General features: G+C 45.2%; 2 protein-coding genes and 1 non-coding gene across 3 annotated transcripts; 1 reads left to right on the top strand and 2 right to left on the bottom strand.

The window, feature by feature from the left end:
- Positions 1 to 718: 718 nt before the first annotated feature.
- Positions 719 to 4595, bottom strand: RPL30 (ribosomal protein L30). The gene is made up of 5 exons (XM_066565064.1): positions 4513 to 4595; positions 4375 to 4424; positions 3351 to 3496; positions 2130 to 2260; positions 719 to 887 (listed from the first exon to the last, which is right to left on the bottom strand). The coding sequence occupies exons 2-5, from the start codon at positions 4393 to 4395 to the stop codon at positions 838 to 840; spliced, it is 348 nt and encodes a 115-aa protein (XP_066421161.1). The 5' UTR covers positions 4396 to 4424; positions 4513 to 4595; the 3' UTR covers positions 719 to 837.
- Positions 1126 to 1260, bottom strand: LOC136567531 (small nucleolar RNA SNORA72). Its single transcript, XR_010785125.1, has one exon. It is a non-coding gene; the product is annotated as a small nucleolar RNA SNORA72 (small nucleolar RNA).
- Positions 4596 to 14994: 10399 nt separating the features above from the next.
- Positions 14995 to 21570, top strand: ERICH5 (glutamate rich 5). The gene is made up of 3 exons (XM_066548325.1): positions 14995 to 15049; positions 21299 to 21415; positions 21515 to 21570. The coding sequence occupies exons 1-3, from the start codon at positions 14995 to 14997 to the stop codon at positions 21568 to 21570; spliced, it is 228 nt and encodes a 75-aa protein (XP_066404422.1).

The raw sequence follows: 21570 nt of genomic DNA, 5'->3' as shown, positions 1-21570 counted from the left end.
AGTGTGCATGGATATACAACAGCAAGCTTTGAAAGATACCTCATGCTTTGGCATATTCTGGAATTCTGAGAGGTTACAGGTACATCCTGATTTTCATTAGGTGTTTGCTTTTACCATGTCAGAAAATCACTGCCACCTCAATTCACAATCCCTAGTAATAAGGAAGATCCTGCAGCCATGGTCTCAAACAAAACAGGCATAAATCTCTAAGATACTGACATTCTCAGCAACTGACTTGAGAACACCAGCTCATCTGTCTCCATTATCTTCAGAAAACTTAAAAAAAAGGCTACTGATTTAAAAACAGCTTTGTGAAGTTAACTGGTATCTTACTGAAAGCCTATACTACACACCTAGAAGCTATATCCTGTTTGTCCTTTTACAGGTATGTACTCTTGGATGGAAAAGACAAAGGAACTGATGCACATTAGTACTTGATTCACTTGGTAAAAACAGTGTGAAATATTTATCATAAGTAAACCCTTAGGGTTCCCCACCAACATCCCAAATTTGCTATTGTCCCTTATGTTACAGCTTGTGTTTGCATTAACACTCCAAAAGCAAACACTAAGGGAGCCTCAGCCTGTTGGGATTTGGCACCATACTTGCCATGATCAAGCCTTCCTTCACTTACCTCTTAAGATCCACAATGCCTACAGACAGAACGGCAAATTTGGCCATGTGAAGGTTATTTCTAACAGAACAAGAAGCACAGCAGTGGTAATGAATCTTCGTTTATATAGTTTGTTCCCTAAAACCAACAAAAGTATAATACAAATTTTTCTTTAAAAGAGATCTGTAACCAGTTTTATTGTAGAAATAACACCTTTACAGCATTTACTTCTCACTGGTTTGTTCTGGCATGCTTCTAATGATGTCAGAGTCACCTGTAAAACAAAAATGTATTGTTAGAAGAGGACCCATGGAAAGATGATTTTAGGAATAAAAGTAAGAAAAACACCCCCTACTCATAAAATCACCACAATGATTCTAGAAAAAGAAAACAACTTAAAAGAACAGACAGTCTGCTTAGGAAAAAAGCAAATAATTTTGATAAAATTGATGATAAGAATACTTGTAACTGTGTTTTTCTAATCCAAGTACAGTATTTTCCAATAATTACACACCTGTCACCAGCATTTACAAAGCCAGGACTAAAACAAGAATCTAGTCCTGGAGGACACAATGCATAGTTTTACTCTAGCGAATGTCTAGCCTCCCCTGATCACAGAGATATCAGGACAGCGAGAATATTCGCATTGTCAGCTCCAGAGCATTAGGACTGACTTACAGCTCCCACCCCACCCAAAACCAAACCTGAAAGTGACATTTTGACAATTAAGTTTACAGCTACTATTTGAATACAAGGAAGCTAAATAAAGTTTCCTGAAGCAGTAGGAAATTCAAATAATTGTGACTTGGGGAATATCTGGTTAAAGTCATTACAGAAATCATTAAATCTATGTGTATGCATTCTGGTGAACAAACAGAACAAGGGATTGACTCTTCTCTTAAAACATTCTGGAAAGAGGATGGGAAGTCACCTACTTAGCATTCTATATAAGGAATCTGAGCAACTCTCTGGGGCAAAGACTGTTACCAAACCATAGTAATTACATACAAATGTAGTTTTAAAATGAAGCATTTAACATTGTTTTCATTCCCTTGATGAATATCCACCTGCCTATTGGTTATTTTTCTATATACTATTCTGGGAAGCAGGACAAGTCACAACCCTTTGTCTCAGACTAAGAACAGTCAAACAGGGCTGTTGTAAACAGTATGTTGTGCAAGCTCATGTCCTAGCTGATGGGTTCAAAAACAGGTCCCATACAGTTGCTTCCCAGACACCAAAACCTCCCTACAGACTGACAAAATGCTCACAGGGCTCAGCAGTAAAAGAGCTATGTGCAAGAGAAGCAGCAGTGCTTCCAGGTTCTGAGAACCTTGGACTCACAAAAGAGCAGGATCTTGGTCAGAGAAAATTTTAAGTGTTAAACCTGATGGAAACATGCAGTGAAGTGTGTCATCACTCCTGCTCATTCCTTGCTCAGTGCTGCTACTCACAGGAGAAGGGAGGATCCACAGACACCTCCTCATTTGGCCCCTACACTGCAGGAGGGAATTACCTGGGTCAATGATGGCCAGTGTGCACACTCTGTAGTATTTTCCACACGCTGTGCCCAACTCAATGTTGTTCCCACTATAATGATGGACACCAGTCTTAGCAAGCATAGCGTAGTACTCGATCTCTGATTTTCTGAAATCCAAAAACTGGGTGTTAACAGGACCACAAACAATTCTGACCAACTGTAATACAGAGAGAGCAGCTTTAACTCCTACCACACTTAACCCTTAACTTTTCCTTCTCACCCAGAGAAACACAGCTGTTTCTTGTGAGGCAGCATCACTCCACACTTGTGGCTCAGGAACCTTTATTTAGGTGTCTGCTGAAGGTTTGTAACAACAAACCCTTCAGGCTGCTCCTACTCAGGCTCTTTTTTACATGGTAGAAGGATTCAGCACTTGCAGACCTCTGGAAGGCCTTTCTTTATGTGCCAAAGTGCATAAACTAAGAGTTAATGTTGATGGCCAGTGGTGACCAGATGATGAACAGAGAGACACAGGTGTTGCAGCTGAGAAAGGAACCATGTATTTTAATTTAAAACAAAAAGTCCATCTATGCTGCCCTCTCTTTTGACTTCCACTAGGAGAGTCTAGCAGTCAATACTGTTTCCCAACCATTTTCAGATCCCCACTAATATTGGGGATTGCTGCCCACTGCAACAGTCTTGCTATTTCTCAAGTATCTAATTTCTGGGTTGTGCATTGACATTGTCTTGAGCCTGTCAATATCCCTCAACAACAGAAAGGGCCCAGGTAGTCAATGAGGAAAACATCATGATACTAGTACAAATTACATTCTCAAGAAATCAGTTTCACTGGCCAGGACCCCAAATTTATAACTAACTTTGACAAAGTGCTTCAAATATTTTACATCTGTTATCAGTTTTTCTAGCTATAAAATTATTTTCCAATATACTACTTTGGAAAAACATAGGAATTCAGCCCCGTTACACTCTTAGTGAATGCTATCAAGTGTGAAAAGCTTCCAAGACTTTCTCTAGTGCAAACTCCTTGAATCAGAAAGCCAGAAAAACACCAGGAAGCATTTCAACACTTCTAGACTTGAAATCATTACACAGCAAACTACCAAACAAATTTCAGAGCATCCTAGAGTATGCCAGCAAAACCCTCTGTATTAAGTCTCTGGAGCAATTAGCATGAAGCACGCACTGCATTTGTACAAAGAGCCCGTCTCAGAATTGTTTTCTCCCACATCTGCTTACCTCAAAGCAGGACAGTTGTTGGCAAGGATGACCAACTTGGCTTTGCCCTGACGAATCATTTTCAGAGTTTGTTTGTACCCAAGCACATATTTGCCACTTTTCATAACCAGCTGAAGCCTAGAGTTGATGGACTCCAGGGACTTTTTCTGAAAAAGATGTAGAGAAGTGTTATTGTGTTACTTCATGCTTTTCAAAACAATGGAAAACACAATAGAGAAATTTCAAATATGAGCACTTTTCATAATCTCCCTATAATCTGAAACATGGAATAGGAAAGGCCAGTCAGTCACCAGAGTATAAGAAAGCTTATGGACAGGGGCATTGCTGATACTGGGTTTTCCCAAGTTCAGAAAGTTCTTTCTTATCCCCACATCTCTCAATAGAAAAATACATCTCAAAGCACTGTTGCTGCTATGTACATAAATCAGTGACATCTGCATGTATCTGACAAGCTCTTGTCAAGCTCTGCTGGTCAAGGCCTTGCAAATCTAAGCCAGGTTCTCTCCCCAGGGCACACATTGACAACGTTACATGGAGAAGCAGAAAGAGTTCTGTGCGATATCGAACTGATATTACAACATGGGAGCGTGATGCTCATGACAACAGGTTAGGCGCATCTGACAGACAAAATCACCACCTCTGACCAAGAAACTCAGATCTGTCAGAACCACTGTAAGAGAAAGGCCAGAACATGGCAGGAAAGGCAAAACCTGAACTCCACCCGCACTAGGACCCCCTCGGCACCACCTCTCCCTTCCTGCAGCCATCTCAGGAGCTCTGCAAGCCCCCGGGACATCGCACGGGAGGGACCTGAGGACACCGAGCGCAGCGGGAGGCGGCCCAGGGGCGCGGCCAGTGGCAGGAGGGCACGGTCCGAGCTCTGAGGGCCGTGATGGGCTGTGCCCAAGGGCTCCCAGCACCCCCGGCCCCCAACCCAGGCCACGCCGGGGTCCCCCCGCGCACCAGGGCGCTGTCCGGCCGCTCCGCCACCACGTGCGCCCGGCGCGGCCCCGCTCTCACTCACCGTCTTCTTGGCGGCCACCATGTTGCTGCCTCGCGCGGCTCGGGCGGTACCTGGAACACAGGGGGATGGAGGGGAGCGGTCAGAACCCGGCAGCAGCGCCCGCAGCGGCCCCCGCGCCCCCGGCCTGGCCCCGCTCACCGCAGACGCGCCGCCAAGATGGCCGGGCCGCCAGAAAGGAAAGAGCGCCCGGCAAGCACCGCGCGAAGACCGCGACAGCTCTCGCGAGAACCGCGCACACCGCACCCCGCCCCACGGCTGCCAATGCGCCCGTACCACGGCGGCGGCCCCGGGAGGGGCGGGGCCTTGTCCGGAGTGGCGGGGCTACACTGAGTGGGGGCGGGTCTTGAGTTAATGTAGGCGCGGCCTGGCTGAACGAGAGACGGCGTTTGGGGTGTGTGGGCGGGGTTTGTGTGAGGGGCTCGGCGGCGGGGCCGGCTCGGCGGCGGGGCCGGCTCGGCGGCGGGGCCGGCTCGGCGGCGGGGCCGGCTCGGCGGCGGGGCCGGCTCGGCGGCGGGGCCGGCTCCCGCCCTTTCCCAACCCCGCCGCCTCCGTTGTTCCGCAGAGGGGCATTAACGCATGTTACACATCACAACCTCGCGGAAGGCTTCAGGAGCTGATCCGGAAAGAGCCGTAGCGGCCTGAGCCTCCCATCATGGAATCACGGAATGGCCTGGATTGCTAGGGACCTTGAAGCTGACCTAGTTCCAGCCCCGCTGCCATGCCATCTACTAAACCAGCTTGCTCAGAGCCCCATGCCACCTGGCCTTGAATACCTCACAGGGTTGGGCTGTATCCATAGTACCTGTACCAGTGTCTTCACCATCCTCACAGTAAAGGGCTTCTTCCCAGTATCTAATGTAAACCTAATCTCTCTGTTTGAAGCCATTCCCCTTTCTCCTGTCACTAGCAGTACATGGTCTTGTTAAAAAAACCTCTCTCCATCTTTCCTGTGGGCTCCCTTCAGGTCCTGGAAGGCCACAATCACGTCATCCCAAAGGCCACAATCAGGTCATCCCAAAGCCGCCTCTTTTCCAAATGGAGCAATCCCAACTCTCTCAGCCTTTCCTCATAGCTCCACCCCTCTAATCATCTTGGTGGCTTCCTCTGGACTCGGTCTGACAGGTCAATGTCCTTCCTGTGCTGGGGACCCCAGAGCTGAGCACGGTACTCCAGCTGGGATGTCACCAGAACAGTGTCCCTGGGGACTGTCACTTCTGACACAGGGCTGACGGGGGAAATGGTGGGATGGAGAAGGTAAATCTCTTGGGCAATGCAAGGTACCAGCACAGGGGACATGTGGTGGTCTGCCCCATGTCCCTGCTGTCAGCACTGCCTTGCTGAAGCAGCCCTGCACGACAGCCCCTGGCAGGCCCCAGTCCTGCATGACTGGCCTGTCCCAATGCGACGCAGCTCCGGGATGAGCCCAAGCCCACAGACAGGTTTCTTTCATGAAACCAGCCACTGAGCCTGGGAATAGACTTGGGCCTGACGCTGCCTATGTTAGAGGTTCAGCTCTGGGTGCCCTCAGTGCAGCTCCCGGGTTTGCCGGGGCGATGGCTCTGCACTCCCACCAGCTGTGCAGTGTCTGTGCAGTGTCCTTAGCCTGTCCTCAAGCAGCTCAGTCCCTGGCTGTGCCAGAGTGATGGTGCAGGGAAACTTCCTCCTGTCCTCCATGCACTCTGGAAACCACAGCTTGAAAATGATCTCACTGAGCACACACACACTGCAATGTCTAGGACCAGGGCCGCGACATGAGCCTGCCATTTTCAGGCCAAGAACATTTGTTCTCAATCCCACAGTGCTGTCCATCCTAGAACAAGCAGGCCAGGCTGGCACAGGGAGGAGAGGGAGCAGCAGCAGCTCAGCTGGTGCCTGCAGGGATGAGCAGTGTGGATGCTCTGAGTGTGAGCAGCGGGGGTTGCCTATGACATCCCCCTAGAGGATCCTCAGGGATCCAGCCTGGGGACAGGACAACAGGTTTGCTGCTGGTGTGACTTGATGCTCTTGAGACACTGCCCCAGAAAGGCATCACAGTGTGTACATCTCTTATGAAATTACAAAATCAGCATAGGAGCTTTGCTACACTCGCCCAGGTTAGCACAAGCATGGCAAAGTGGTGGGCTTGTTGGCCTTAGGAAGTGTGACACATTTATCAATATGGAATATGGAGCAACAAACTAAAAAGCCAAAAGAAAATATGTTGCATTCAGTTATTCTAGTATGCTTTTATTAACAGGTATTATTTCAAATGAGGGAAATAATTTATAGCAATATACCGTATGCCCTTCTCCTGTTATGGCTACCTCCATGGTAACTTTTTCTTCTGTATGATCACAGACCTAACAAAAATATTTCCAACAGGATATCCTTCTCAGTGACAGGCAGCCTTTGGTCAAAATGCAAACCATCACCCCAAACATTTTTTTCTGGGTAACAACCTTGGGTTTTGACAGATCAGTTTAAGCATCTAAAGACCTAAAGTAACACTGAGACAAAGGTATGTTGGAAAAAATGTACTAAACTTAAATGGAGCTGAAATACCACAAGTGAAACTAACATTTGTCCATCTCTAAAGGTAAAGTTCTTCAGGAATAATGTCTATGTTAAGCACATAAATTATACATGTGGTATATTAATAATAATATGAACATGTTACATTTTGACGTGTCTCTATAGTCCAATATCTTTTATTGAAGAAAAACCACATTTCTATCCCATACTTTACAGAGTATGATTAAATAAATTTTGAAGTATACTTCAAACTTTTCTTTGGCAACTGAAAAGTAAGCTCCATTCTATGTCTTTTTCTTTTCCTGTTCCACTTTTTGCCCTTGTCTCAGCACTCAGGTGCATTGCTGTTATTCCCCATCAAACTGTGACTTTGCTTTTAACTCTTTATACTTTTACTCGATTGTTTATGGTCTGGTGAAACATTCATCTTTCATCCTTGTTGAAATTCCTGGCAAGGGAATATAAAGCTCAGTGGGCCTCCTGAAGTCCTCGGTGCCATTCCTTTGGACTACTCCAGGTTTTACGTCGCCTTGCAAGATGCGGGAGCCTTGCATGGCTCCGGGAGAGGGAGCTGTTTCCAAGGATACCCTTACAGCCTCCGCTCAGGTTAGGAGAGCGACTTTCTTTAGCTGTTTATATAACTACGTCTTTCTAGTAACGTGCTTTTAAAAAATCTCCGCATTTCCAAAGAAACTTTCTGATAGACGCTTTTGTCATTAGACCCCAAATTCTGTTCTAAATCTAGGTGGAATAAGGATTGGGCTGGGGGTGGTGGGAATCCATGCAGAAATGGGCACTATTGTCTCTCTCAGCCCCCAGATCTCCCTTCTGTGAAGGCCTCTCCTGGGGGTCTGTGGTCCATAAAATGTCCTTCATAAAGACAAAGGGCTAGTCCAAACCAGATGAAAATTACACTAGAAGAAAGAAAAGGCTTTGGCCCCACTAAAAATCCTTAAATGGTATTATACAGCCACTGTCTAATGTTGGAATATTGCAGCTGGGAGTGCATGGGCCTTGACAGCAGCTGTTTGAGGATTAAGGAATGGGGGAAGGCACATCAGAGGGAGTTTGGCACCCAGGTACCCTCAGCACCCTCAGGGATCTTGAGCTCCCCTCCACAACGGGGCTGTGATACAGCAGAAATAGAAGAAAGGCAGGGAAGCAGCAGACAATGTCTCTCTCTCCAACAAACAAGTCTCAAGATGGAGTGACCCAGGGAGCAGCTCAGGAAAAGCAGTGCTACTCTCCCAGCACCAGCAGCAGGCACTGTGGTCTCATCCAGCTGCCCTGTCTGCCCCACCATGCTCAGCCAGGGAGGTCAGCTCCTTCTGAGGCTGAGCCAGGTGTTCCCCTGGCTCTGGGGCTCAGTTTGGCAGGGGAGATGAGCATGCAGGGAATGCAGAGTACTTGGGGAAAGCAGGAGCACTCCTCACCCTGGCCTAACTAATCTCTGGTGAGAGGCCAGAAGCAGGGTTTCCAACACAGAGGGAGAACTTAATCCAGAGAGCAGTGGTCTTGAAGTTCTTTCACCACTTTTCCCCACTAAAATGCTGACAAGGTTGTGTAAGAAAGCACCAGTTGGAGGTGTGAAGAGGTAGAAGAGTGAGAGCACTACTAGAAAAGTCAGTAGTGGAACACTGATCTATCCCCAAAATTAGAAAGCAACTTCATTTTGGATGAATGAAACCATCTCAGGGTATCTAAAAAAGGGAAGTCACGGTGATGCCTTGTTAGGATTAATTAAAAACAGAGGCCAGACAAAATTAAGGGTATAAAAAGTGGTTATATTTATTGAAAAGCCTTCAGGTACACTTTAGGCAGATAAAGTCCACCCTGTCTACCCACACCCAAAAAAATTAATGACTTGTCATGGTTTCCATGCTTTTATAAGTTTCTCCCATTTGCATATTGGGGGTTAATCTTCCAATTACAACTTCAGGTAATGAAGTCATTTACCCCACGTTTGCTCCCCTCCCAACTCACTTTTGTTTTACATTTCCTGGGGCTTGAGACAGAAAGGTGTCCTTGATTCCCAGGCCTAGAGAGGAATTGTTTTGTCTGACCAAAATGAGGAAGACAGTAGCTGACACTCTATATGGAGTTTAAAGTTATACACTAAAGAATTGCAGGATTAGAAATATATGAAAAATATAAAAGCTAAAATCCTAAAGCATCAAGGCAATCTCCTGCAGCAGCACTGACACCAATGCCAGTGCATCAGCCAACAAACCATGGTGGCAGGGGTACACACACCTGGGGACAGATAAGCAAGTTCATGGAGCTGGTCAGCGTCCATGGAGTCTTTTGCAGCAATTTGGTTGCAAGGAATCATCACTGGACATAGTGCATATGTGGGTTCATCCAAGCAGCATGCCTTTCTGAAGAGAAATCCCAAAGCTACTTCTTCTCTGTGTTATAGAACCCCAAGCACTGCCCCCACAAATGCAGTGGTAATAATATCATCAGCTTTTCTCACTACTCATTGGAAAATTCAATGAACAGTAAAATGAGGTACTAAGAAAATAGGTTTGTGTTCTAATTATGTGTGCTGTTGTAGACAGTGTATAGTTAACTGAGAGAAAAGGTTAGAAAGAAGAGAAAGAGAATAATGAGAAAAATTCATTCTGAAGTCTGAAAAATGAGCAGTACATGGGCACCCTCTGGTACAGTCTGGGATGGATCATTCTGTTAAATTCTCTGAACTTCTGAGGTCTTTATAAAGCTGAAGTGGCAGTGCTGCTGATCCTCAGAGAAAAGTGGGGATCACTCTGGCAGCCAGTGATGCAGAGGAACATCTGAAGCTGTACCCCTGCTTAGCCCCTTCCCCTGAGTGTCAGTAGGCAATGTGTAGAACTCAGCACTTGCTCCTTGTCAGAGCTGCCAGGTGCCTGAGATGGTAACAGGTACTGTTATGTTACTGTTATGTGCAAACACACATACTTGGCATGCTTTTGCTGGCTGAAAATCTATCCAGGTCTGCAGATATCCAGGTATTCACAATAGACAGTATTTAACCTCAAGGTTTAATAATAATACTGATCTGTTACCAGGAATCTCCAGTAAATGTGTGGTGTGACTGGGGGGATTTCAGATTGTAACCTCTGCTAAAGCCACTGCAAAAGAGACAGCATGTCCATAGCCATCCTTCAGGTGCCACAGGTCACATGCTAACCCTGAATGATGAGATTCAATTCAAAAAAGAAAACTGATCTTCTGACAAGCTAGGCCTATATCTTCATTTTACAAATATGAACAGAACATATTTTTTTCAATAGGATGAAAATATGCAAAAAATACAGTCCTGCTTTGATTTATAGTCTGGTCAAGTCTCTGCACAATTACACACCAATGCTATGTGAACACCTGCAGCCATTATTTTCTAGTTTTGCACATCAGAGCTATTAAAAGTGACAGATTGTGTTCTCTGATAATCATTGCATTTACAGCAAATGCAAACATGTTCATCTGATTTTCACAGGGCCATGCACTGAACTATCCCCTGTATTGTCAGGCAGACAAATGCAGCTCTCTGTTTCAGATTACTGGGAATTTAGAATCACAGTAAGGCACAGTAAGATCTGAATTAAAACCTTTCTTCAGCCACCCTTGAAGCAGGTTTACTATGAGAAAGGAAAGGAAAGGAAAGGAAAGGAAAGGAAAGGAAAGGAAAGGAAAGGAAAGGAAAGGAAAGGAAAGGAAAGGAAAGGAAAGGAAAGGAAAGGAAAGGAAAGGAAAGGAAAGGAAAGGAAAGGAAAGGAAAGGAAAGGAAAGGAAAGGAAAGGAAAGGAAAGGAAAGGAAAGGAAAGGAAAGGAAAGGAAAGAGCTGTGGAGGAAAATGGGTCAGGTGGAGAAAGGCTATCTCATTAGGAACAGGGAAAACCTTGAGGTTAAATACTGTCTGTTGCAAATACCGGGATATCTGCAGACCTGGATAGATTTTCAGCCAATAAACGCATGCTAAGGATGTGTGTGTGCACATACATAAAAACATACATGTATAAATACATACATTTTTATACCTCTATGTGTAGCCAGCTTAAATCCAGTGCCAGTACAATGAGAAACTGCATTTTCTAAGGGTCAAATTGTGCAGAAATCCACAGGTGCAGATTTCTAAAGACAGTAATTAGCTTGATGAGAAAATCTTCAGATTGCCTCCTTTCCAGAAAATTACAAGGCATGTACTAGGAGCTAAGTTTCAAGGTCATTGCTATCCCAGGCAAAACAAAAATAGCTGTTTCAGAAGGCAGCTCTCTGCAGTTCATAAATCAGCATCACAGAACAGCCTTCAATGGACCTACAAATATTTGAAACAATTAAACATTTGGCCTGAATTACTTGACACAATAAACAATTTAGAATATTTTATTACTTGTTTAGGTATTGGTCGTCCTGTACCCAAAGAGTTGAGAAAAGAAGTCATCAAAAAGAAAACTTTTGATTAACATAATGTCTTGAAAAATCACTGTGATTTGGAAAGTAACAAGATTCTGATAGATAAAAGATTTTCTTATATCTATCAGAAAATAGATATAAATTTAATTGCTGCAGTAGGAATAATATCTAAAATACTCAAAAATCTTAACAGCTAGTGAGCTCTCAAGTGCAACAAGTTTGGTCATATAGTACTGGCCTGGAGAACTTAAAAATTATCAGGGCCTTAGAGAAATCTTCATGAAGTTTGCTTTTGGAAGTGTATTGCTGATTGCTGATTGTATATAATGGATCATAGGTATTTGTTACTTTGCCTCTGGATATACAGCTATCCCTAAATACTCATAGTTTACATTTAATTTTAATTTCCCAATTTGTATTCCTGAATAAAATAACTAGCTTAATATAATTGTTTCATTTATTTGCTCTTAAAGGTTTGGGGTTTTTTTTAGCTACTGTTATGAATAAGAAGCTTGACTAGGCCAATATTCAAGCAGCAATCAATTTATTATTTAATATGGTAAAGTATGAGCAATACAGCGCTGGGTACAGTGGGGGAAGTTTTCCCTCCAACTGCACACCGATCATTGAGGGTTACAGGTATTTATAGGGGTACTCATCAGCTTTTTCAGCAGTTTCTATTTCCAATTTTTTTCTCATCAGCAATTTTTATTCCAAATTATTACATCACAATTCTATACACTATTGTGATCTTAGTTTCTCAGGATGTATCTCAAAAGGAGGATCCCAGATGGTGGCGGTCCAGTTTCCGAAAGAAGAAAGACAAATCCCATCTGGTGGAGTCCAGCTCCCCAGATGTGGGTCCACCTTTTAATTGCAGAGACTTACAAATCTAACAACAGTAATGTCCAGCTTCCCTTTGGTTGAAACCATAAATCCTTGAGGTGATGTTCATGTTCCTTTCTCAAGCTGTTTTTCTCTGCTTCAAATAAGGCGTGAGACAAGCATATTTCCTTTATTTATATTCCAAAGCTATAGTTTCAAGGATACAAGTAATATTCTAAAATTACTATACTTCAAATCTAAAATACTATACTTCAAAAGGTTATTATTGCAGAGCTCTTTATGGATTAAATGCAAGCAAAAAGCAACATCCTTAACACCTTAATTCCAATGCTTCTAAATCAATCAGGGTTAATTGCAAACAAAAGATAGGTTCAAAGGCCTTTTTCCATGCTTTATTTTCCTCAGTTATTAGAATTCACAGCTCTCCCATTGTCGGGGTCCACACACTTCACATTCACAAATACACACGTCACCTGTTTGTACCTGACACGAAACAAAGTTTTGTATTTCACACTACCTTGGTACTGCCTTCAGCTGGGGCAGTACCTGGGTGGTTTGGATTAGAGGCAGAGAGTCTGTGGAGAGGTGCCCTGCCGAGGGGAAGGGATGGGATGGAAAACCTACCAAGGATTTTCATCTGCCAACATCATGCTGCAGCCACAGTGTCACTTGCATGAATTTCTTTGGGACTCTGTACAAGGTCTGTGCAATCCCGTGCTCCCAGAAGGTGGGAGGGTGGCAGAGAGGCAGTGTGTAGCTATCCTGGGGGATGTGTCTGTGCTGAGTGCTCTGCAGAGGGCACACGTTGGCCAAGCCTGGCCTGGCCGTGGCGATCCGGCCGAAACTCTGAGGTGCAGCCCTGTCCCAGCGTGGCCCTGCCCATGCCCAGCTCCAGCACTGGCTCTGTTATGCCCAGTCTTCCTGCCCAAAAGATGCAACTTCTCCTTCACACAGGAAGAGGGAAGACCATGACATTGTTAATTAGTGTTTGTGGGAGTCACCTGCCAAAATGCCGTTGGGCTCTCATTTCTATTTCTGTATCCTATCCAAGGCCTGTTTAAAGAACATGAAGTACAGAGCACCCCTGGTGAGCCTTGCTGCCAGCACACACTGACCCGTGCTCCTCTCTCTGGCCTTGTAAACCCTGAGTTCCTTTCTCTGCTGCATCAGTCAGCTGGATGGGAGATGCACTCTGCACAGCTCACCCTTTAGTTGGGACAGGAGGGAAGCAGGTATAAAGCACTGCAGGCAAGAGAATGAACTGAATATAAACTTCCCTTTCTTATTTCCCTCAGTGCCCAGTGTTTGACGAGCCTGTCCTGGCAGCCCATGCTCCATACTTACTTCTCTGAAAGGTCACAGAAGAAAGGTGGGATATCAGGTTTGTTTCCTGGCATGTCAGGCTTCCTCAGCTTCGGAGTCCCAGGCACTTCTATTTCCTACCTGTGGCAGCAGAGCAGTGGGATGCCTGGGTGTCTCCATCTGTGCTGTACAGGAAATCCCCACGTGCTGTGTAGGGAATTGAGCTCACTCCCACCACAGCAGTAAGGATTTCACACCAGCAGCATGAATGTTAAATATTTCTGAAATTAATTTTCAAGTTGCTAAGCCCCTTTTTGCACTTCTGCTTTTGTTGTCACAGAGCAACACATTTTGCTAATTGTAAAGTTACCAGCATTTCAGTGTCTAGTGTCTCATAGTAATCTTATATATAGCTACATAGAAATCTATAGAGCAATGGATATTTTTTCTGTTGTTTTCTAAAAGCATCCTGAAAATTAATTCAAACTGAGGAAGCAGAAACTATTGCAGAAATTATTGGAGTAATTGCTACGGCTGTACCTTGGCTGTGGAACATCACAAACCCTGGAAAAATGTTCAAATACAATATGATTTGTCTGAATAAATTTATGGGTGGATAAAAAAAGTTCATTTAGAACATAATCAAATTATGTTCTATGTCTTGGGTGCAATACATACATTATCTGCTCATGCAAGCAAATGTGTGGCAAAGATTCTTCATTCTTACACTCTGGGAAGTTTTTAGGTCACCTCAGCATTCCTGGACATCTGTTGATTTGCCTATAAGCAAATATAAAAATATTATCTTTATTTTACCTTTCAGGCTGATGGTAAGGATGTTGCGGGTGGCCGCTGAACCCAGAGGACTCCGCAAACCAGGGATTCCTTTTTGCCTCCGAGTTGCTGAGACCCCAGGGATCTGTCTGTCTGTCCCTTTCAATCCCACGGGTGCATCCCGCAGCTGTTCCTGTGTGCAGAGAGGGCTGGCAGCGGGGCTGCGGCTCCTGTGTGTGTAGGAGCCCACCCCCGGGATGCCCAAACCACATACAGGTAATGCAGATAACCCAGCCCTGCTGCTCCTATCCCCGGGTCCGGTCTGGGGTTCCCTGCAGACACCCCATACCCTCAGTCTCAGGTTCACAAGCTCAGCCACATTCACGGACCGCCGAACACCGGCGTGGCCTCCGAGTCCGTCTAATACAGCTGCCCAGACCTGCACCCTCTCAGCCGGGCTGCAGGTCTCCTCTACCCGCTGCTATCGTGGCTCGAAGCTTGCTAGCGAGGTTTACGAGCACACCCCCAGGGTTAAACTCCGGGGCACACGGACCTGCAGTCCCTTCCCTGCGGCTGCCACTCACACCTTGCGGCACCCTGACACGGCGCAGGAATCCGCCCCGGGGCAGCTGGCCAGGCCTGAGCGCCGGGGGAGGCTCCAGCGCCGGGGCCGCCCCCCGGCTCCGCAGCTCGGTGCTGCCCGGGGCCGCGCCAGCCGCGCTCCGAGCCGAGCCGAGCCGAGCCGAGCCGAGCCGGCCGTCGGGAGCGGCTGCAGAGCCCGCCGGCCCCGCCATGGGCTGCTCCAGCAGCGCCCGCAGCCGCCCCCAGGAGCCGCCGCAGCTGCCGGGTGAGCGGGGCGGGCGAGCCGGGCGGGGGGAGCCCGCAGAGCTCTTCGGGGATGCGGGGCCGCGCTGCGCTCAGGTGCTCCCGTCCCGTCCCGTCCCGTCCCGTCCCGTCCCATTCCATTCCCTCCTGTCCCATTCCGTCCCGTCCCATTCCATTCCCTCCTGTCCCGTCCCGTCCCATTCCATTCAGTCCCGTCGCGGGGAAGGCGCCGCGGGTGCGCGTCCCACAGAAACCCCAGAAGCGGGGCCAGGAGCCCTCGGGCTTCCCTCGGCTTTTAATTCTGCCCGCGCCGTGGAGGGAGCTGCGCCCCGCGAGTGATGGCTTCGAAACTGGTGTTTCTTGTGAATGAGTGCCCAAGTCACTTCCACTCCGCTCCGCAGGCTTTTGTTTGTTTGTTTGTTTAATTTCCAGATACATCCTGCTGTTGGTCTTTTTGTGTAGTACCTTGCCAGTCTAGTGCCCTTTCTTTCCTTCTTTAAAAGAATAATGAACTGGCAATATTTGACCCCGCTGTCCTTCCTTTTTCTTACAAAATCCACCCCGACATAGTGTGCAGCATCGACAATGTTCCTGTGGCTTTAATTGGCTCAAGTCACAGCAGACTAATTTTGTGAGCAAGGTATATTTGTGGGATGTTCCATAAGAATATCCTTGCTATTCAGTAGAACTAAACAGAACTTTGTTTCCATATTCATCATATTTCACTCTTTGCTCCAAGGAAGGTTTGGAAACACTTCTGTAAGAACCTGAATGCTGCAATTACAGGAATTGTCCTCTCCAGAAAGATACATCTCGAAGGCAGACCCAAAAAGTTGTTTGCATTTCATTTTACTGCATTTCTTTCCTATATTCTTGAGTTCTGATCTGTTGCTGTTTCTCTGCCTGCAGCATCCGTGGTTTTTGCATGGGTTTATAGTCTGTGTGTTGTCTTGTGGTGCTGTGGCTTGTGACTGCAGAGAGGAGAGCAGGTTGTGGGCTGAGCATTGTCTGTGCCCCCACAGAGCCAGCACAGATCTGCTGAAAGTATCAGGAGAAACCTCTTTATGCTGTACCTGCTGTCTCAGTCACCTGGTCAATGTACCAATTGCTCTGCCTTTCCAACCTCCACTAAATGATACCTGCACAAGAGCACTAAAGGGCTCAAAGAAACAGCAGAAGTCATTTATTCTGAGTATTTTAATTATTCTGTATAAAAGCGTGTTCATGGCAGGATGGGTCATGAAATATTCTAAATACATATGCTAATTTCATGGCAAGGATGAAATGCAGTTTGTAATTACAGCTGAAAGATCTGCATTAATTTGGCAATCACTAACCAGATATGTTAACAATTTGCTATTTACTTTAATAAGAAAAGATAATTTTCTTATTTTTCTCTAAATAAGTCAATAGAGGAAAATGGGAAAATGTATTTCATTTTCTTCCATTGATGTGTAATTCATAAAACTTTGAGGCTTTTCCAAAAGGAAAGAAGTCAAAGAGAAAATACTGTAGCCATGGTCCACATACATTCACTGTGTTTTTCTTTTTTTCTCCAGCTAAAAGAGTCTACAGAGGAAAAATAAAAATTTTAAATTTAAAAATAAAATAAACCAAAGGAATCCTAGGAATGCTGACTGCCACATGATGTTCATTTTTCTTGGGGATAAAGATATTGAACAGATTACTGAGAGGATTTATTTTTTCCATATTAGGGAATTCTTTGCATTTCAAATGAGAGCACAGGAATGCTTCCAGGGTTTCCAGCAGTGCAGATCTTGTTGCATGGCAGTGTTTTATAATCCAATTTATATAAAACATTTTGATGTAGAGAGAGCTAGCTGGAAGTTATAGGGCTGGTGCTTATAGCAGCTGCAGGAAATTCTTAGTAATAATACATTTGAATTGTTTCTTTTACTGCTAACATGAATTAAAACTCTGTATAACATGCTAATTTTCATGGCTCATTTGTTTCTGTCTGTAGGCTTTAAATGATCTCTCTCCATCTGGCAATGAGCAAGGTGAAGGTGTGAAAAGTGTCTAAAGCGATGAAAAATAAAAATGAAAACATCAAATTTCTGGTCTCTGAGCATACATTACTTTTTTAATCACTGCTTAGAGTAGCTTAAGTTAAACATTTACTCACTATTATTCTGATTTGGTATCTGTTTCACTTTGAACTTCATTTTAGGAAAAGGAGTGCTTGGGAGGCAAGGTGTAATAGAGATCTAGAGAAAGCAACCAGGGAAATATATTTGCTGTTTCTCATAGTGCAAGAACTGCCACTTGATGAAATGACCAGCAGCAGGCTTAAAACCAGCGAAGATGTGTTTTACAGGGGGTGTGAGTGGGCTGCAGCCCTCATTCCCATTGGGTATAGTGGAGACTGAGTGTAAACAGGTTGCAAAGGGGCTTGAACAGGTTGACAGAAGAATTCCACTGACAGATTGACACTCAGCCCCATGGGCTGGGGCCCTCTGCCCTTCCCCCTGCCCCTGGCAGCTCTCAGATGCAGGGTCTTGCCCTGGGGGGGGGTCTGTTGTCAGAGACCCATTGCTGAGTTTGCATCCTGTTGTTGCATTCTAAATTGCCATACCACTGTGGATTTGGAGGGGTTGTTTGGAACTTGGATGATTTGACAGTTCCTGGGACAAATGAGACTTTATCTGTCTCATAGTCAAAATTGCCTTCTGTCTGTCTCGACAGTCCAGATTCTCAATTCTTGCTCTTCTTCTGGCTTAGCCATCCTTCCCTGGGTCTGTAGGCACATGCTGACAAGGTGACTCTTGTTGGGGAGCTGTTTTGTTTGAAAGAACTCTAAACTTACTTTAATGGCAGCAGTATTCAAGCAGATGTTTTAAGAGCAGGGTGTACTACTTCTTTTCCTGTTCATCTATGTCTATATGAACATGTGTAGATGTGTTCATCTGTGAACAGTATCATATGGTTCTGCTTACTGGCTTTGACACTGCGATCATATTTTTTTCAGAAAATACAGTTTTTCCAGTTTTGTAATTATTATATAAACAGATTTCATGCTTGAATTACCAGGGGTTTCATCCTGACATTCTTTAGGAAAAGATTAAGTACAAAATCCTGTCAAACTGAATTTCATTAGAATGTTAGTAAGTCAGTCTGATAGGTAGGTATAACTCATTTTGAGTCTTCAGCTTTTATCCTTAAATATCTGTCAAAGTAATTTTGTCAATTCTTTACTCATAATTTTTTTTTCTGCCAAACCCCATTGCTTTGCTAGCCAATAAGTTGATGAAAGATGAAAGAAGTGGAAGTCTTAATTTGTTTAGGCTTCCTGTTGCTGATTTTTTTTGTTAGACAAATCATAGTATGAATAGTAGTTTAGTATTGAAAAAGACAAAGTGGTTTTTGTTTTAAGAGGTGAATACTGCTCATCCTCTGGGCTTTCAGGGGTTTTATTTAGTTCACCTGAAGGTACCACCAGAAGTTCTCACACACAGCCCAGGACAGCAGCTCCCTCACACTCCCCACATTGATGCTGTGCTTGGTTTGGGGCAGGAAAAGGTGCTTCCTTGCAGTATCCCATCACCAGCACACCACCTGCACACTGCAGATTCAAAAGGGGAAATGTAATAGAACATTGACTTGCAAACAAGTCTGCTCTCTTAATATAAAAATGTATTGCATGCATCAAATGAAAACTTATTTTTACTGTAAGAGCCACACCATCTTCTACTGGATATGTGTGGATATGTGCAGCAGACCTGTGAGGGAGTGTTTTCCCTAGCCAGGAGGGAGCTCTTTGTCAGGTACTGCTTGTGTGGTTCACTGTGGGTTTAGTTGTCATCCAGCTTATGTGCCCATTCACCAATTATCTGTAATTCTCTTTTTCCTTCCTTGCCCGGCTGTAACTAAAAGCATCCTCAGGTGCAAACACCCTGACTGCAGATGACCATGGAACTGCAGCTGACCAAGCCCAGCTGGAGCCAGCAGAGCGTGTGAGCCTTGCCTCGGAGGAGAGCAGCCCAGGCGAGCAGCTGCCGGGAGAGGAGGCTTCAGCCACGCTCCTGGACGTGGAGGGACAGACAGAGTCGGTCAGTAAAAGGGAGGAGCCAGAGGGCACCGAGCCGCTGCCTGCAGGAGAGGAGGAGAGCTCCGAGCTGCCCTCTGTGTGGCGAGAGGAGAGCAGGGGCCCCTCACCACCGGCACTAGGAGAAGATGCTGGGGCACCATCTCCAGAACCAGCAGAGGACAGTGGGCTGGTAGAGGGCAGTGACAGCTCTCTAGTGGAAGTCGTCGAGAAAGTACATATTACTGAAGAGGAGCACCTCGCTGAGGGTAATATTTGTGCTTTCATAAATTCAGGAGACCAAAATTTACCTCCAGGGACTTCTGTGTGGGTCCTCTTGGCTGTACTAAGAGCCTCAAATGAGCTTCTGGAGTCAGAATTTGGTCCAGGGAGTCTGTACAATGTGAGGCATAGAAGAATGTGGCTGGGGAAGCCTCGGATTTACAAGTCCAAGCTGTAAGAAATTTAATCAGCATTTCCACCTCTTCTATTTAATTTCATGTCCTTTTTATTCTTAGCAGGTAAAATGTCCCACCATACCCCTCACTTAAAACATTGTATCTCTGGGTATCTCAGAGACATTCCTTAATATTTGCGCAGCCCAAGGCTCAATTATTTAGTCACACGTACTATATATTAAATTATGAATTACTAATTATTAATTGTGTGTCAACTGTCCCTGCACACATAAAGCTGGATGTAGAAGAAAAAGCATCTCTTTGATGCACACTTGGACACTTGGCATCTCCAGTGTGTCCTTGAAGCTTGGCTACAAGACAAGCAGAATAGAAGCAGTAGTGGAGAGATATAGGGCTGTTTTTGCACCAATGCTTGGAGATGACTGGGTGGGGAAGCAGTGGTGTCTGAGGTGATGGGGATTTCCATGTGCTGTGGAGGACCTCTAGCAGGAGGTGTGCTCCTTCCTGGAAATTGCAGGCTATGCTCCTCCTTGGGCTAGTGCCCAGAGGACATGGACTGCACTTGCCAAAGATGAACACTTCACAGGAGGAATAAAATTTCTCCTAAAAGGTACGAAGTAGCTCAGTAAGGAATCAGATGCGTTCCTGGGGTAGCTCTTCTTCAGGGAACAAGCAGGTGAAGCACATGAGGAGTATTTCCCTGCAGGGAGACATCCTCACTCCACTTGGGCCTTGCAGAAGTGCGAGGTGCAGAAGGACTGATCCATGTGAATTCCAGAGCCAGTTACACACACTGCCACTACTCCTGTGGCTTTGTGCTGCTTGTCTCTGAACTGGCTATATGAATCCCAGTCTTTGCTCATCCTTTGTAGCTGAGCATAGTTGTTGGAGTGCTTTGTTCTCTCCTGTGTCTCTTCATGGAAGAGTTTTGTCCTCTACATAATCATCTATCCTTTGGAATAAAGCCTTGTTTTATGTAAGCAGTAAATGACGGGTTGCTCACCTGTTAAACAGACATCCTGCCCAGCTGCAAACTCCAATTTCATTATTCACCATTTGTAAGCCTGAGGGGCGTGCCAGAGGCAGAGCAGCACACCCTGGACCTTGTGCTGTCATATCTCATCAGTAGAAACATGTTTACAGTTGTCTGTCTCTCTGAAGATGAGTTGTGTGGCTTCTAGCGCCAAGTCATGTGTGCAAGGTGAGTGAATGAAGCTTTTGGGGATAAAAGTTTTGCTCCTATTATTTCCATGGTAGAAGGAATGCCTTAACTTGTGTGCACTCTCTTCCTCTCTTCTGAGGAAGAAGGGATTTTCTATTTTGATGCTATGGTACATATGAGACTTAGCATTTGTTTTGCTTTCCCTTTATGCTTTCATAGCTATGGGAGGAAATGAGTTAGGCAGCAGCTTCCCTGGGAAAGCAGGGTTTCAGCCAGACTTGGATGTTACCATGTTTTCTATTTCTGTTTCTTTTCCAATTGCAAATAAAACTGCACATCTATGAAATAAAATACAGGAAAAAATAATTTGAGCAGAAATATACTCATTATTTCCTTTGGATACAGCATCAAGGGGATTTTGTGAAAGCATTAGGAGAACTTCATGAGCATGAGGCAACCATATTTCAGCTGGATGATGAAAAGTGTTTGTTTTCCTGTTTGTTCTCTCTGGGTTCATTCAGGGGATACCTTGATAATGTGCATTGGAGAGTTTACAAAACAGAATCAGGTTTACAGAAAGAAGCTGGGACACTTGGTGCTTTTTTTAGTGGATCCTAATTTGATCTCCATGGTTACCATTCCCAGGTGAGACGGGAGAACAGGTGGAAACTGAGCTGCTCAGTGAGACAGTAAGTGAAGGGCCTGAAACAAAAGAAGAAGAAACAGGAGAAGCTGTGGATAGTGCAGCAGCGACAGAGATAGGTATGTTGACAGAGGAGGGAAGGACCACATGGGTTATTGTTTAAGAGACAGCAAAGACTGTCCTGTCCCTATTGAGCATATCTTGTTATTCCCCTGTAGGCATACAGCTGCTTTCTGCATTTTTACACAAGAGAATCAAAAATACTTTACAGTAA

Source organism: Molothrus aeneus, chromosome 1 (genome assembly GCF_037042795.1).
Source record: "Molothrus aeneus isolate 106 chromosome 1, BPBGC_Maene_1.0, whole genome shotgun sequence".
Taxonomy (NCBI): Eukaryota; Metazoa; Chordata; class Aves; order Passeriformes; family Icteridae; genus Molothrus; species Molothrus aeneus.
This window is presented reverse-complemented; position numbering and strand designations above follow the sequence as displayed.

Bases quoted from the DNA above. Each gene is read 5' to 3' on its own strand.
- RPL30 (XM_066565064.1), bottom strand. From the start codon at position 4,395: ATGGTGGCCGCCAAGAAGACG. The intron at 3,497-4,374 runs GTGAGTGAGAGC...CATCTTTTTCAG, and splicing joins TGGTGGCCGCCAAGAAGACG to AAAAAGTCCCTGGAGTCCAT. The intron at 888-2,129 runs GTAATTCCCTCC...TTTGTTTTACAG, and splicing joins ACTGGCCATCATTGACCCAG to GTGACTCTGACATCATTAGA.
- ERICH5 (XM_066548325.1), top strand. From the start codon at position 14,995: ATGGGCTGCTCCAGCAGCGCCCGCAGCCGCCCCCAGGAGCCGCCGCAG. The intron at 15,050-21,298 runs GTGAGCGGGGCG...TACCATTCCCAG, and splicing joins GGAGCCGCCGCAGCTGCCGG to GTGAGACGGGAGAACAGGTG. The intron at 21,416-21,514 runs GTATGTTGACAG...ATTCCCCTGTAG, and splicing joins TGCAGCAGCGACAGAGATAG to GCATACAGCTGCTTTCTGCA.